General features: G+C 47.5%; 1 protein-coding gene across 3 annotated transcripts in view; it reads right to left on the bottom strand.

Annotated features, from left to right (window-relative positions):
* The window catches only part of LOC115118172 (2-(3-amino-3-carboxypropyl)histidine synthase subunit 1-like), a 144,792-nt gene that overhangs the window by 124,123 nt on the left and 5,676 nt on the right, over nt 1–14,993 (bottom strand). For all 3 annotated transcript variants that reach the window (XM_065000362.1, XM_065000363.1, XM_065000364.1), the window contains exon 3: nt 5,311–5,374. In XM_065000362.1, coding sequence (XP_064856434.1) covers nt 5,311–5,374 — 64 coding nt within the window. The remainder of the gene's footprint in view (nt 1–5,310; nt 5,375–14,993) is intronic.

Raw genomic sequence — 14,993 nt, 5'->3', positions numbered from 1 at the left:
GCTGGGTCGAGGAGAAGAAGGAGAGGGGTTAAAAGGAAAGAGGAGGGCTGGGTCGAGGAGGAGGAGAAGAGGGGTTAAAAGGAAAGGGGAGGGCTGGGTCGAGGAGAAGAAGGAGAGGGGTTAAAAGGAAAGAGGAGGGCTGGGTCGAGGAGGAGAAGGGTTAAAAGGAAAGAGGAGGGCTGGGTCGAGGAGGAGGAGAAGGGTTAAAAGGAAAGAGGAGGGCTGGGTCGAGGAGGAGGAGAAGAGGGGTTAAAAGGAAAGAGGAGGGCTGGGTCGAGGAGGAGGAGGAGAGGGGTTAAAAGGAAAGGGGAGGGCTGGGTCGAGGAGGAGGAGAAGGGTTAAAAGGAAAGAGGAGGGCTGGGTCGAGGAGGAGGAGGAGAGGGGTTAAAAGGAAAGAGGAGGGCTGGGTCGAGGAGGAGGAGAAGAGGGGTTAAAAGGAAAGGGGAGGGCTGGGTCGAGGAGGAGGAGAAGGGTTAAAAGGAAAGGGGAGGGCTGGGTCGAGGAGGAGAAGGAGAGGGGTTAAAAGGAAAGAGGAGGGCTGGGTCGAGGAGAAGAAGGAGAGGGGTAAAAGGAAAGAGGAGGGCTGGGTCGAGGAAGAGGAGAAGGGTTAAAAGGAAAGCGGAGGGCTGGGTCGAGGAGGAGGAGAAGAGGGGTTAAAAGGAAAGGGGAGGGCTGGGTCGAGGAGGAGGAGAAGGGTTAAAAGGAAAGCGGAGGGCTGGGTCGAGGAGAAGAAGGAGAGGGGTTAAAAGGAAAGAGGAGGGCTGGGTCGAGGAGGAGGAGAAGAGGGGTTAAAAGGAAAGGGGAGGGCTGGGTCGAGGAGGAGGAGGAGAGGGGTTAAAAGGAAAGAGGAGGGCTGGGTCGAGGAGGAGGAGGAGAGGGGTTAAAAGGAAAGAGGAGGGCTGGGTCGAGGAGGAGGAGGAGAGGGGTTAAAAGGAAAGCGGAGGGCTGGGTCGAGGAGGAGGAGAAGGGTTAAAAGGAAAGCGGAGGGCTGGGTCGAGGAGAAGAAGGAGAGGGGTTAAAAGGAAAGAGGAGGGCTGGGTCGAGGAGGAGGAGAAGAGGGGTTAAAAGGAAAGGGGAGGGCTGGGTCGAGGAGAAGAAGGAGAGGGGTTAAAAGGAAAGAGGAGGGCTGGGTCGAGGAGGAGGAGAAGGGTTAAAAGGAAAGGGGAGGGCTGGGTCGAGGAGAAGAAGGAGAGGGGTTAAAAGGAAAGAGGAGGGCTGGGTCGAGGAGGAGAAGGGTTAAAAGGAAAGAGGAGGGCTGTGTCGAGGAGGAGGAGAAGAGGGGTTAAAAGGAAAGGGGAGGGCTGGGTCGAGGAGAAGAAGGAGAGGGGTTAAAAGGAAAGGGGAGGGCTGGGTCGAGGAGGAGGAGAAGGGTTAAAAGGAAAGCGGAGGGCTGGGTCGAGGAGGAGGAGAAGAGGGGTTAAAAGGAAAGAGGAGGGCTGGGTCGAGGAGGAGGAGAAGAGGGGTTAAAAGGAAAGAGGAGGGCTGGGTCGAGGAGGAGGAGGAGAGGGGTTAAAAGGAAAGAGGAGGGCTGGGTCGAGGAGGAGGAGAAGGGTTAAAAGGAAAGCGGAGGGCTGGGTCGAGGAGGAGGAGAAGAGGGGTTAAAAGGAAAGAGGAGGGCTGGGTCGAGGAGGAGGAGAAGGGTTAAAAGGAAAGCGGAGGGCTGGGTCGAGGAGGAGGAGAAGAGGGGTTAAAAGGAAAGAGGAGGGCTGGGTCGAGGAGGAGGAGAAGAGGGGTTAAAAGGAAAGAGGAGGGCTGGGTCGAGGAGGAGGAGAAGGGTTAAAAGGAAAGGGAGGGCTGGGTCGAGGAGGAGGAGAAGGGTTAAAAGGAAAGGGGAGGGCTGGGTCGAGGAGGAGGAGAAGGGTTAAAAGGAAAGGGAGGGCTGGGTCGAGGAGGAGGAGAAGAGGGGTTAAAAGGAAAGGGGAGGGCTGGGTCGAGGAGGAGGAGAAGGGTTAAAAGGAAAGGGAGGGCTGGGTCGAGGAGAAGAAGGAGAGGGGTTAAAAGGAAAGAGGAGGGCTGGGTCGAGGAGGAGGAGAAGAGGGGTTAAAAGGAAAGGGGAGGGCTGGGTCGAGGAGAAGAAGGAGAGGGGTTAAAAGGAAAGAGGAGGGCTGGGTCGAGGAGGAGGAGAAGGGTTAAAAGGAAAGAGGAGGGCTGGGTCGAGGAGGAGGAGAAGGGTTAAAAGGAAAGCGGAGGGCTGGGTCGAGGAGGAGGAGGAGAGGGGTTAAAAGGAAAGAGGAGGGCTGGGTCGAGGAGGAGGAGAAGAGGGGTTAAAAGGAAAGAGGAGGGCTGGGTCGAGGAGGAGGAGAAGAGGGGTTAAAAGGAAAGAGGAGGGCTGGGTCGAGGAGGAGGAGGAGAGGGGTTAAAAGGAAAGGAGGGCTGGGTCGAGGAGGAGGAGAAGGGTTAAAAGGAAAGCGGAGGGCTGGGTCGAGGAGGAGGAGAAGAGGGGTTAAAAGGAAAGAGGAGGGCTGGGTCGAGGAGGAGGAGAAGGGTTAAAAGGAAAGAGGAGGGCTGGGTCGAGGAGGAGGAGAAGGGTTAAAAGGAAAGGGGAGGGCTGGGTCGAGGAGGAGGAGAAGAGGGGTTAAAAGGAAAGGGGAGGGCTGGGTCGAGGAGGAGGAGAAGAGGGGTTAAAAGGAAAGCGGAGGGCTGGGTCGAGGAGGAGGAGAAGGGTTAAAAGGAAAGAGGAGGGCTGGGTCGAGGAGGAGGAGGAGAGGGGTTAAAAGGAAAGGGGAGGGCTGGGTCGAGGAGGAGGAGAAGGGTTAAAAGGAAAGGGGAGGGCTGGGTCGAGGAGGAGGAGAAGAGGGGTTAAAAGGAAAGGGGAGGGCTGGGTCGAGGAGGAGGAGAAGAGGGGTTAAAAGGAAAGCGGAGGGCTGGGTCGAGGAGGAGGAGAAGGGTTAAAAGAAAAGAGGAGGGCTGGGTCGAGGAGGAGGAGAAGGGTTAAAAGGAAAGAGGAGGGCTGGGTCGAGGAGGAGGAGAAGGGTTAAAAGGAAGCGGAGGGCTGGGTCGAGGAGGAGGAGAAGGGTTAAAAGGAAAGAGGAGGGCTGGGTCGAGGAGGAGGAGAAGGGTTAAAAGGAAAGAGGAGGGCTGGGTCGAGGAGGAGGAGAAGGGTTAAAAGGAAAGAGGAGGGCTGGGTCGAGGAGGAGGAGAAGAGGGGTTAAAAGGAAAGAGGAGGGCTGGGTCGAGGAGGAGGAGAAGAGGGGTTAAAAGGAAAGGGAGGGCTGGGTCGAGGAGGAGGAGAAGAGGGGTTAAAAGGAAAGAGGAGGGCTGGGTCGAGGAGAAGAAGGAGAGGGGTTAAAAGGAAAGAGGAGGGCTGGGTCGAGGAGGAGGAGAAGAGGGGTTAAAAGGAAAGCGGAGGGCTGGGTCGAGGAGGAGGAGGAGAGGGGTTAAAAGGAAAGAGGAGGGCTGGGTCGAGGAGGAGGAGGAGAGGGGTTAAAAGGAAAGAGGAGGGCTGGGTCGAGGAGGAGGAGAAGAGGGGTTAAAAGGAAAGAGGAGGGCTGGGTCGAGGGAGGAGGAGAAGAGGGGTTAAAAGGAAAGGGGAGGGCTGGGTCGAGGAGGAGGAGAAGAGGGGTTAAAAGGAAAGAGGAGGGCTGGGTCGAGGAGAAGAAGGAGAGGGGTTAAAAGGAAAGAGGAGGGCTGGGTCGAGGAGGAGGAGAAGAGGGGTTAAAAGGAAAGCGGAGGGCTGGGTCGAGGAGGAGGAGGAGAAGAGGGGTTAAAAGGAAAGAGGAGGGCTGGGTCGAGGAGAAGAAGGAGAGGGGTTAAAAGGAAAGAGGAGGGCTGGGTCGAGGAGGAGGAGAAGAGGGGTAAAAAGGAAAGCGGAGGGCTGGGTCGAGGAGAAGAAGGAGAGGGGTTAAAAGGAAAGAGGAGGGCTGGGTCGAGGAGGAGGAGGAGAGGGGTTAAAAGGAAAGAGGAGGGCTGGGTCGAGGAGAAGAAGGAGAGGGGTTAAAAGGAAAGCGGATGGCTGGGTCGAGGAGAAGAAGGAGAGGGGTTAAAAGGAAAGAGGAGGGCTGGGTCGAGGAGGAGGAGAAGAGGGGTTAAAAGGAAAGCGGAGGGCTGGGTCGAGGAGGAGAACAGGGGAAAGTCAAAGCTTTCAGCCCACTGCGGTTCCTGTTTCTCAACGGTCCATAACTGTGGTATGACAGGCATGGCTTCATACGAGGACACCATGAACTACGTTTCCTGTTTGAAATCAAATACGGGCTCTGATTGATAACCATGTGGAAGCTTCCCTTCCCAAGCTCACTATCCTTTACGTCCATCAACTAACCTCATTAGTATTGAACACACACATAGGAAAGTAATCTACTTTGGATGTGGAGTGATGCAGCCATCTTCTTTTAGATAACCCTTACAGTCGTCACAGCAGAGAGAGAGAGAGAGGCAGAAAGGGGTGAAATGAGAAGATGAAACAACCACAGAAGTCAAGAAAGTCCTTAAACACACAGAGCTCCTCTTTCTACACTTCAAATGCATATTTTAGGTCTAAACTGAAGTGTTTTTCTTTGAGGTTATTACCTTTTTTCAACCAATTTATCAATGTTGCACAAACTTGTTTTGGCACGGCGTAGGCCAAAGCTCAGTGTATACAAGACAAATGACTGAAAAGACTGATGCCGAGGCACTCCAACCCACGGGAAGGTGTGGACTCCTGCATCAGTCTGTGTGAGTGTGTCTGTGTGATGGAGTGTCTGTGTGATGGAGTGTCTGTGTGATGGAGTGTCTGTGTGATGGAGTGTCTGTGTGATGGAGTGTCTGTGTGATGGAGTGTCTGTGTGATGGAGTGTCTGTGTGATGGAGTGTTTGTGTGATGGAGTGTCTGTGTGATGGAGTGTCTGTGTGATGGAGTGTCTGTGTGATGGAGTGTCTGTGTGATGGAGTGTTTGTGTGCAAAAGGGGTCTATGCAGACTGTAACAAGATGTAATTAACAGGAATAATGGCTGTCCCTCCTCCAACCGTGATCGAGTGAAGCGTTGATAGCCGCTCGAGCCCTGGACGCAATCGTGTCTAATTTTCTGCTGAAGACCAGATATGAGCTGGCTGCGGCAGGCAGGGAATGATGATAACACTGGCTGGCTTAATGACTAGAATGGCCATGCCGGCTCAACTTCAACTTAAGCAAGGACGACGACAGCTCCCTCACTCAAGCACCTTCTAAAGCCACCAAAACTTTAACACAAAGTCAAGGGGATCCGTTTCAGGGAGAAACATCAATGCTTTTAGCTAACAACAAATAGATAGAATCTGTTTAATTTTAAAACGAGCACGAGTCACACTTTGAAAACATTAGTGAGTGGTGAGTGTTTGTATGCTGTACCTACCTCTCGATGATGTCAGCGATGACACAGGCAAACATCTGCAGTCCCTCCGGTAGCTGCAGGGCCACTGTGAACAGAGACAGCCAGACAGTCAGAGGTAAGGTTCAGAGGACAAACTAGCCCACCTACACACAGAACTGCAGCTTGAGTGACAACCACGTTATTTAATACATCCTAGACAGTATTTACATGTATATTGTAGCTTATGTTATTACTTTAGAGTGCTTCACTGAGACAGAAGCTGACATTTCAAGGTAATTCTCTCCCATCCATTGCATTACTGTTGTCTTATCTTACTGAGAGATGCACAACAGGAAATGGAAGTGTATCAGCTCTGCTCTGTCTTCACACTTCCCTTTTCTCCTAGCAATCCATTAGTCACCTTTTTTCCACCTGTCTCTGTCAATGACAGCCAACAGCTTCATGAGTCACAGTCACAAACCCAGTCACACACACAAATATCCCTCTCACAATGCAGACCGCTAAGAATCAGGAAACGTTGTGCTTCTTCTCATGCAGCATTAAGATATCATGGAGAAATGGATCAAATCGCTGTGAAATGGGAATCAAGCAGTCACACAAAGGAAGGATTGGTCCTGCTGCTGATGTGAAATGCTGAGAGCAGCATGTGTTTCCAGTAGGACCTTATTTGAGTGTGACACCAGCTAAGACGAATCAATGAGAAATGCTTTCATCGTTGGCTCATTGCCAGGGTTGAGACACAAAATATCACACCTCTTTAAAATGATGCCAACAACTTTACAGAGACAAAATGCTATAAAGAAAGGCATGCTCTCTCAACATGTAGCCTAGTACAGTTTCTCACCCAATGTCCTTCTATTGTTGAGAATGTGCAAGATGTCAGTTGTAAACATGATATAAACATGATGACGTATCAGACATAACACAAATGTTGCTGATATAGAGATCTAGGCTATAGGACATGGAGAAACAGCTACACTTAAAGTCAGAGGAAGAGGACAAGGGGCGGGGTAATATCTACAACTGAGAAATGGCATAAACCCTTTGGGAAAACGTACAGAAAACTGGTCAGACAAACAACTTCTGTGGCGGACCACAATTAAACCCATATTTCAAACACAGACAGCGCGTCACACTGACCAGCATATATCTTTTTTTGTCATTTTTACCGCCTTTGCTCCCAATTTAGTGATTACGATCTTGTCTCATCGCTGTAACTCCCCAGTGGGCTCAGGAGAGGTGAAGGTCGAGTCATACGTCCTCCAAAACATGACCTGCCAAACCACGCTTCTTAACACCTGGTCGCTTACCCTGGAAGCCAGCTGCACCAATGTGTCGGAGGAAACACCGTTCAACTGACGACGGGGTCAGCCTGCAGGCGCCCGGCCCGCCACAAGGGATTGAACCACAGGCTGTAGTGACGCCGCATCACTGCGATGTAGTGCCTTAGACCACTGCACCACTCGGGAGGCCCTGAATGACCTACATTTCTAACAAACATGGTTATTTTTTGTCATAAATTACAAATACTGGAGCCACAGTCAACAGGAAGGCAAAACTTACAAAACTGGGGTTATCATGTACAACATAGATTCACTCAAAACTAGGCTAGAAGGCTAGTTCATCCATCCCTGGCTAAATGCAGGCAGGTGTTGCAGGTTCTGCAATGTTGGCAAATGTACAACACATCCCAGTAGGTCTAATCCTTTTAGTCTTCAATTGATATCACATTAATTTCACATTGGAACAGATCCATTTTGAATAACAAAGAGGCTTTTTCCCCTCACATCAAGCCATTGCGTCCTCCTTGCGCAAATTGGTTATCCAGAGCTGTTGTCTTGGTAACAGACTGATGTCCTTATGTTGGTGTGGTTACATATTGTGCTATGCATACTTATGTAAAGTGCTCAGCATGATTGAATATTTAGCCTTTCTTTACTCAAATGGGATTATACCATAGTGTGATATTTATGTACAAGCCGTTCGTCCACTGTCCTCTGTTTCGCAAATCCCCTTGAATTTGATGTCATTTTCAGTAATTGAAGGAACACTTTAAATGTTTCCCTGCATCAAAGGTAGTGTAACCCAGTCTGCATTTCCTGTGTATGCTGAGATCAATGGGCTGGCTCTAGCAGACACTGGGACTCGTGGAGGCTCTGTTTAAATCAACTTTAGATACATCGGGAAGAGTGTTGACAATGTTTCACTGTCAGACTGACCCTGTCACACATCACCTTGATAAACCATGTGACTACAGTGAATGGACACTTAGACTGCAGTGTCGATAAATATTTCAGGCCTATGTTCACATACTGCAGTGGGTTCCTACAGCAAAGAGAAACAACAAAAACAGGACTGTAGACAACACTGAACAATAAAAAATGGCCTAGGAAAAGTAAAAAGGGGAGCTGACAAAAAGAAAGAATGGCCCTGGAGTGTGATGGATGGAGGAGAGAGGGAAGGAGGAGAGGAGTGTGTCTTTCTGATGAAAGGTTAAGGTATCACTGTGCACCATGTAGACAGGCAGAGACAGGTCATTACCTGGGAAAGGGTGAGTTTATTAACCCAGAAAGGTTTCTAAGCCTCACAACAGCCCTGGCTGACAGAAGCCAAGAGCTCTCTTTCCATCTGATCTCAGTGTACAGGCTCTGCACAAGGGTTTAGAGGTTTAGTGTGTGTTTTGTGTGTGTGTGTGTTTTTACATGTGAGCTAAAATGTCATGAATGTCACAGGAGCATTAACACAAACAAAATGTCAAGAATGCTTGTGTGTTTGTCATTCATCCTCCCACGGACACACGTACCAACATGCACATATGATAGTTTGTGATTGGTTTGAGTGTCGGCCTGTCAGAAAAGGGGATTTCTGTCTGGGAGGTGTCAACAGAGAGTGCAGCAACCAATTTTAGTGAGTGAATGGAGAAAAAGGTCAGCTGAGGAGCTGAAAAAAACAAGTTCACTTCCAAGTCCCCAATCCTGACTAGCCGGGCCCCAGCACTGAGATTTGTACTGTTTCAGATTTGACTTCTGTCTAGTATTAGCATTTATAACAGTGTGGAAGGGGCTTGGGGGGTTGTGTTCAGTTCAGTCTGTACTTCTTCAGCGTAATCGTCAGTTACACTATACTGTGGGGCACATTTCATCTGCACTCAGATTTGTGCTGCTGCAGAAAATAAAAGTTGCCTCAACCTCTGTCTGCAATTAGTGGCTGGCTGCTCTAATAGGACTTCTCCCAGACTCCAAAAAACATCCGTAGACTTGTGTAGATGTAACATAAAGAATTCAGAGGTGTTAAAGGAGAAGACCAGAGGGAAATCATACGTGTCTCTGACTGCTGCTACTAAACTTTTGGATTATTTGCGATGCTGCTCTGTCTCCTCTGAGAGAAACAGTTCTCTGGGTTTGTTTCGCAGCCCTGAGGGAAACATGTTCATGGTTCTTCCAGACACACAAGGTTGTTTTGTCTCTCTGTTCACTTTGCCCTGCCTCTGTTTCCTGCCTTCCACTTTCACAGGTACAATTCAGTATGCAAGGCTGAACAACTATCGTGAGAAAGAGACCATTGCAGGCACGGACAACTCAGCACACAGGGAAGACAAGATTTTTTTTTAAATACAAGGACAACATAGAGAGGAATTGAGGTATGATAAAGTATGTGATCAGTTAAGCTGTAGCGTGTAGTATTTTTATTTTTTGTGTTTTTTAAATTTTTAATTTTACCCCTTTTTCTCCCCAATTTCGTGGTATCCAATTGTTTAGTAGCTATCTTGTCTCATCACTACAACTCTCGTACGGGCTCGGGAGAGACGAAGGTTGAAAGTCATGCGTCCTCCGATACACAACCCAACCAAGCCGCACTACTTCTTAACACAGCGCCATCCAACCCGGAAGCCAGCCACACCAATGTGTCGGAGGAAACACCGTGCACCTAGCAACCTTGGTTAGCGCGCACTGTGCCCGGCCCGCCACAGGAGTTGCTGGTGCGCGATGAGACAAGGATATCCCTACCTTGCCTAACCCGGACGACGCTAGGCCAATTGTGCATTGCCCCACAGACCTCCCGGTCGCGGCCAGTTACGACAGAGCCTGGGCACGAACCCAGAGTCTCTAGTGGCACAGCTGGCGCTGCAGTACAGCGTCCTTTACCACTGCACCACCCGGGAGGGCCCTGGCTGTAGTATTTAACAATAATGGATGGAATATAATAATTCTGTGACTGCTTATGTTCGTCCTATTTCATTGGAAATGTTTTTTGCATATGCCAACTCCCCGAGACAACCTAGGAGAGTGCAATCAATTCACCTTGTCGGCTTGGGAGATTCCAACTAGCAACCTTTCGGTTAGTGGCCCAACGCTCTAACCGATAGGCTACATGCCGCCCAACATGAAATTGCTCCGGCACCACTCCAAAATGTCCTATATTTGGTACAAAGAAGAATAGAAGCATTCTGAGGATACATTTTTTGCCTTAAAAATAATCTGTACATTCTGTTCATTTTCAGACAGAATAGCACAGGTTCTTGAGATCAAATCAAATGTTATTGGTCACATACACATGGTTAGCAGATGTTAATGCAAGTGTAGCGAAATGCTTGTGCTTCTAGTTCTGACCGTGCAGTAATATCTAACAAGTAATCTAATAATTTCACAACAACAACCTTATTCACACAAGTGTAAAGGAATGAATAAGAATATGTACATATAAATATATGGATGAGCGATGGCCGAGCAGCATAGGCAAGATGCAGTAGATGGTATAGAGTACAGTATATACATATGAGATGAGTAATGTAGGGTATGTAAACATTATATAAAGTGTCATTGTTTAAAGTGACGAGTGACACGTTTTATTATATCCAATTTTTTATTTTTAAAGTGGATAGAGATTTGGTTCAGTATGTTGGCGGCAGCCACTCAATGTTAGTGATGGCTGTTTAACAGTCTGATGGCCTTGAGGTAGAAGCTGTTTTTCAGTCTCTCGGTCCCTGCTTTGATGCACCTATACTGACCTCGCCTTCTGGATGATAGCGGTGTGAACAGGCAGTGGCTCGGGTGGTTGTTGTCCTTGATGATCTTTTTGGCCTTCCTGTGACATCGGGTGGTGTAGGTGTCCTGGAGGGCAGGTAGTTTGTGCAGACCTCACTACCCTCTGGAGAGCCTTATGGTTGTGGGCGGAGCAGTTGCCGTACCAGGCGGTGATACAGCCCGACAGCATGCTCTCGATTGTGCATTTGTAATAGTTTGTGAGTTTTTTCGGGAACAAGCCAAATCTTTTCAGCCTCCTGAGGTTGAAGAGGCGCTGTCTGTGTGGGTGGACCATTTCAGTTTGTCCGTGATGTGTACACCGAGGAACTTAAAACTTTCCACCTTCTCCACTACTGTCAATGTGGACAGGGGGGTGCTCCCTCTGCAGTTTCCTCAAGTACACAATCATCTCCTTTGTTTTGTTGACGTCGAGTGTGAGGTTATTTTCCTGGCATCACACTCCGAGGGCCCTCACCTCCTCCCCAACGTCTCGTCGTCGTTGGTAATCAAGCCTACCACTGTAGTGACATCTGCAAACTTGATGATTGAATTGGAGGCGTGCATGGCCACGCAGTCATGGGTGAACAGGGAGTACAGGAGGGGGCTGAGAACGCACCCTTGAGGTGCCCCAGTGTTGAGGATCAGCGGGGTGGAGATGTTGTTTCCTACCTTCACCACCTGGGGGCGGCCCATCAGAAAGTCCAGGACCCAGTTGCACAGGGCGGGGTCGAGACCCAGGGTCTCGAGCTTAATGACAAGTTTGGAGGGTACTATGGTGTTAAATGCTGAGCTATAATCGATGATCAGCAATCTTACATAGTTATTCCTCTTGTCCAGATGGGTTAGGGCAATGGGATTGCGATTGCGTCGTCTGTGGACTAGAGGTCAACCGATTAGGATTTTTTTCAACACCGATATTGAAACTTGGAGGACCAAAAAAGCCGATACCAATTAATCGGACGATTTTTATTTATTTATTTGTAATAATGACAATTACAACAATACTGAATGAACACTTATTTTAACTTAATATAATACATCAATAAAATCAATTTAGCCTCAAATAAATAATGAAACGTTCAATTTGGTTTAAATAATGCAAAAACAATGTATTGGAGAAGTAAAAGTGCAATATGTGCCATGTAAAAAAGCTAATGTTTGAGTTCCTTGCTCAGAACATGAGAACATATGAAAGCTGGTGGTTCCTTTTAACATGAGACTTCAATATTCCAAGGTAAGAGGGTTTAGGTTGTAGTTAATATAGTATTTATAGGACTGTTTCTCTCTATACCATTTGTATTTCATATACCTTTGACTATTGGATGTTCTTATAGGCACTTTAGTATTGCCAGTGTAACAGTTTTGCTTCCGTCCTCTCCTCGGGCTCGAACCAGGAACACATCGACAACAGCCATACTCGAAGCAGCATTACCCATCGCTCCACAAAAGCCACAGCCCTTGCGTAGCAAGGGGAATAACTACTCCAAGTCTCAGAGCGAGCAGCGGGCTCGTAAGCATCGCTCAGTCAGACTACTCTATCGAATCATAGACTTAATTATAACATGATAACACACAGAAATACGAGCCGTAGGTCATTAATATGGTCAAATCCGGAAACTATCATTTCGAAAACAAAACAGAACCGTTTCGTATTTTATCTAACGGGTGCAACGATTGTGCTTTTTTCGCAAATGTGCTTTTGTTAAATCATCTCCCAGCGTTGCATCGATTATATGCAATGCAGGACACGCTAGATAAACGAGTACTATCATCAACCATGTGTAGTTAACTAATGATTATGATTGATTGATTGTTTTTTGTAAGATAAGTTTAATGCTAGCTAGCAACTTACCTTGGCTTCTACTGCATTCGCGTAACAGGCAGGCTCCTCGTGGAGTGCAATGAGAGGCAGGTGGTTAGAGCGTTGGACTTGTTAACCTTAAGGTTGCAAGATTGAATCCAAGAGCTGACGAGGTGAAAATCTGTCGTTCTGCCCCTGAACAAGTCAGTTAACCCACCGTTCCTAGGCCGTCATTGAAAATAAGAATGTGTTCTTAACTGATTTGCCTAGTTAAATAAAGATGTAAAAAATATACATATATTTCTTTTAATTAAAATATATATTTTTTTTAATCGGCAAAATCGGCATCCAAAAATACCAATTTCCGATTGTTATAACTTGAAATCGGCCCTCTCAAAGCACTTCATGATGACGGAATTGAGTGCTACGGGGCAATAGTCGTTTAGCTCAGTTGCCTTAGCTTTCTTGGGAACAGGAACAATGGTGCATGTAGGAACAGCAGACTGGGATAGGGATTGGTTGAATATGTCCGTAAACACACCAGCCAGCTGGTCTGCGCATGCTCTGAGGACGCAGCTAGGGATGCCATCTGGGCCGGCAGCCTTGCGAGGGTTAACACGTTTAAATGTTTTACTCACGTTGACCGCGGTGAAGGAGAGCCCACAGGTTTTGGTAGCAGGCCGTGTCATTGGCACTGTATTGTCGAGCAAAGAAGTTGTTTAATTTGTCTGGGAGCAAGATGTCAGTGTCCACAACGGGGCTGGTTTCTTTTTGTAATCCGTGATTTACTGTAGACCCTTCCACATACGTCTCGTGTCTGAGCAGTTTAATTGCCACTCTACTTTGTCTCTATACTGACGCTTAGCTTGTTTGATTGCCTTGCGAAGGGAATAGCTACACTGTTTGTATTAGGTCATGTTTCCGGTCGCCTTGCCATGATTAAAAGCAGTGGTTCACACTTTCAGTTTTGCGTGAATGCTGCCATAAATCCATGGTTTCTGGTTGGGAAAGGTTTTAATAGTCACCGTGGGTACAACATCACTGATGCACTTGCTAATAAACTCGCTCACCGAATCAGCGTATACATCAATGTCATTGTCTGAGGCTATCTGGAACATGTCCCAGTCCACGTGATTGAAGCAATCTTGAAGCGTGGAATCCAATTGGTCAGACCAGCGTTGAACAGACCTGAGCATGGGCGTTTCCTGTTTAAGTTTCTGTATATAGGCTGGGAGCAACAAAATGGAGTAGTGATCAGATTTGCCGAAAGGAGGGCGGGGGAGGGCTTTGAAAGCGTTGCGGAAGTTAGAGTAGCAATGATCCAGAATGTTGCCAGTCCGTGTCGCGCATTCGTTATGCTGATAAAATTTAGGGAGCCTTGTTTTCAGATTAGCTTTGTCAAAATCCCCAGCTACAATAAATGCAGCCTCAGGATATATGGTTTCCAGTTTACATAGAGTCCAATGAAGTTCTTTCAGGGCGGTCGTGGTGTCTGCTTGGGGGGGATATACACGGCTGTGATTATAATCGAAGAGAATTCTCTTGGTAGATAATGCAGTCGGCATTTGATTGTAAGGAATTCTAGGTCAGGTGAACAAAAGGACTTGAGTTCCTGTATATTGTTATGATCGCACCACAACTCGTTAATCATAAGGCATACACTCCCGCCCTTCTTCTTACCAGAGAGATGTATGTTTCTGTCAGCGCGATGCATGAACAAACCGGGTGGCTGTACCGACTCTGATATCTGGAGTGAGCCATGTTTCCGTGAAACAGAGAATGTTAAATCTCTGATGTCTCTCTGGAAGGCAACCCTTGCTCGTATTCCGTCTACCTTGTTGTCAAGAGACTGGACATTGGCAAGTAGTATACTCGGGAGCGGTGAGTGATGAACCCGTCTACGGAGCCTGACCAGAAGACTGCTCCGTCCTCCCCTTCTGTGGCGTCGTTGTTGTTTTGGGTCACCTACAGGGATCCGATCCATTGTCCTGGGTGGTGGTTCAAACACAGGATCCGCTTCGGGAAAGTCATATTCCTGGTCGTAATGTTGGTAAGTTGACGTTACTCTTATATCCAATAGTTCTTCCCGGCTGTATGTAATAAGACTTAAGATTTCCTGGGGTAGCAATGTAAGAAGTAATACATAAAAATAAAAATAAATACTGGATAGTTTCCTAAGAACGCAAAGCGAGGCGACTATCTCTATCGGCGCCATTACTTTTTACCATGAAAAGTCTGAAATTATCACAGTTGTTACGACGTGCCCTTTTTGGTGAGGATCACAGTCCTCTCTCTCTCTCCCTCTCACACCAAAGGTTTATGACGGTCATAAATAGCTAAAACTCTTTACCCCACTCGGCCAAAAAGAAGGCTGAGAATCCTTTTGTTACCACAGAGAAAGACTTTGCAGTACGGTAACGTCAAAAGGTTGAATAATTGAACAGTATTTCTGTATTCCAAGCAGATGGAATGGTCTGTGGACACTTAAGGAACAGTCATGTCGAGTATGTTTCATTTGGTGACATCATGAAGGACAGGAGACACATTACTGTTTCTTTGTTTGTATACACTTCTCAATTATGAGGTTTGCACCTGAATGTTGTATACAAGTAATGATTAAGTATAAGACTACTTTTGAAAAGATGAAATGTGATGTTAGCTTTCTAAATGAGAGGATGGCTTTTCATATAAAGTTTTAACAAGTCAGTGACCCCCCCGTGAGCACAGATATTTACACCGGCGTAATGGAACGCCCCCTTTTCTATTAAAAGTATAAAACACACTTCCGACAAAATTTACATTAGACCAAAACATACCAGATGATGCTGGTGTGTGAAGTGGTTTAAACTACAACTCTACAAAAGGACAAGACCAGAGAA

The sequence above is a fragment of the Oncorhynchus nerka genome, linkage group LG14, assembly GCF_034236695.1.
Source record: "Oncorhynchus nerka isolate Pitt River linkage group LG14, Oner_Uvic_2.0, whole genome shotgun sequence".
Lineage (NCBI taxonomy): Eukaryota > Metazoa > Chordata > Actinopteri > Salmoniformes > Salmonidae > Oncorhynchus > Oncorhynchus nerka.
Note: the sequence above shows the minus strand (reverse complement) of the source record. Positions and strands in the feature narration are given on the sequence as shown.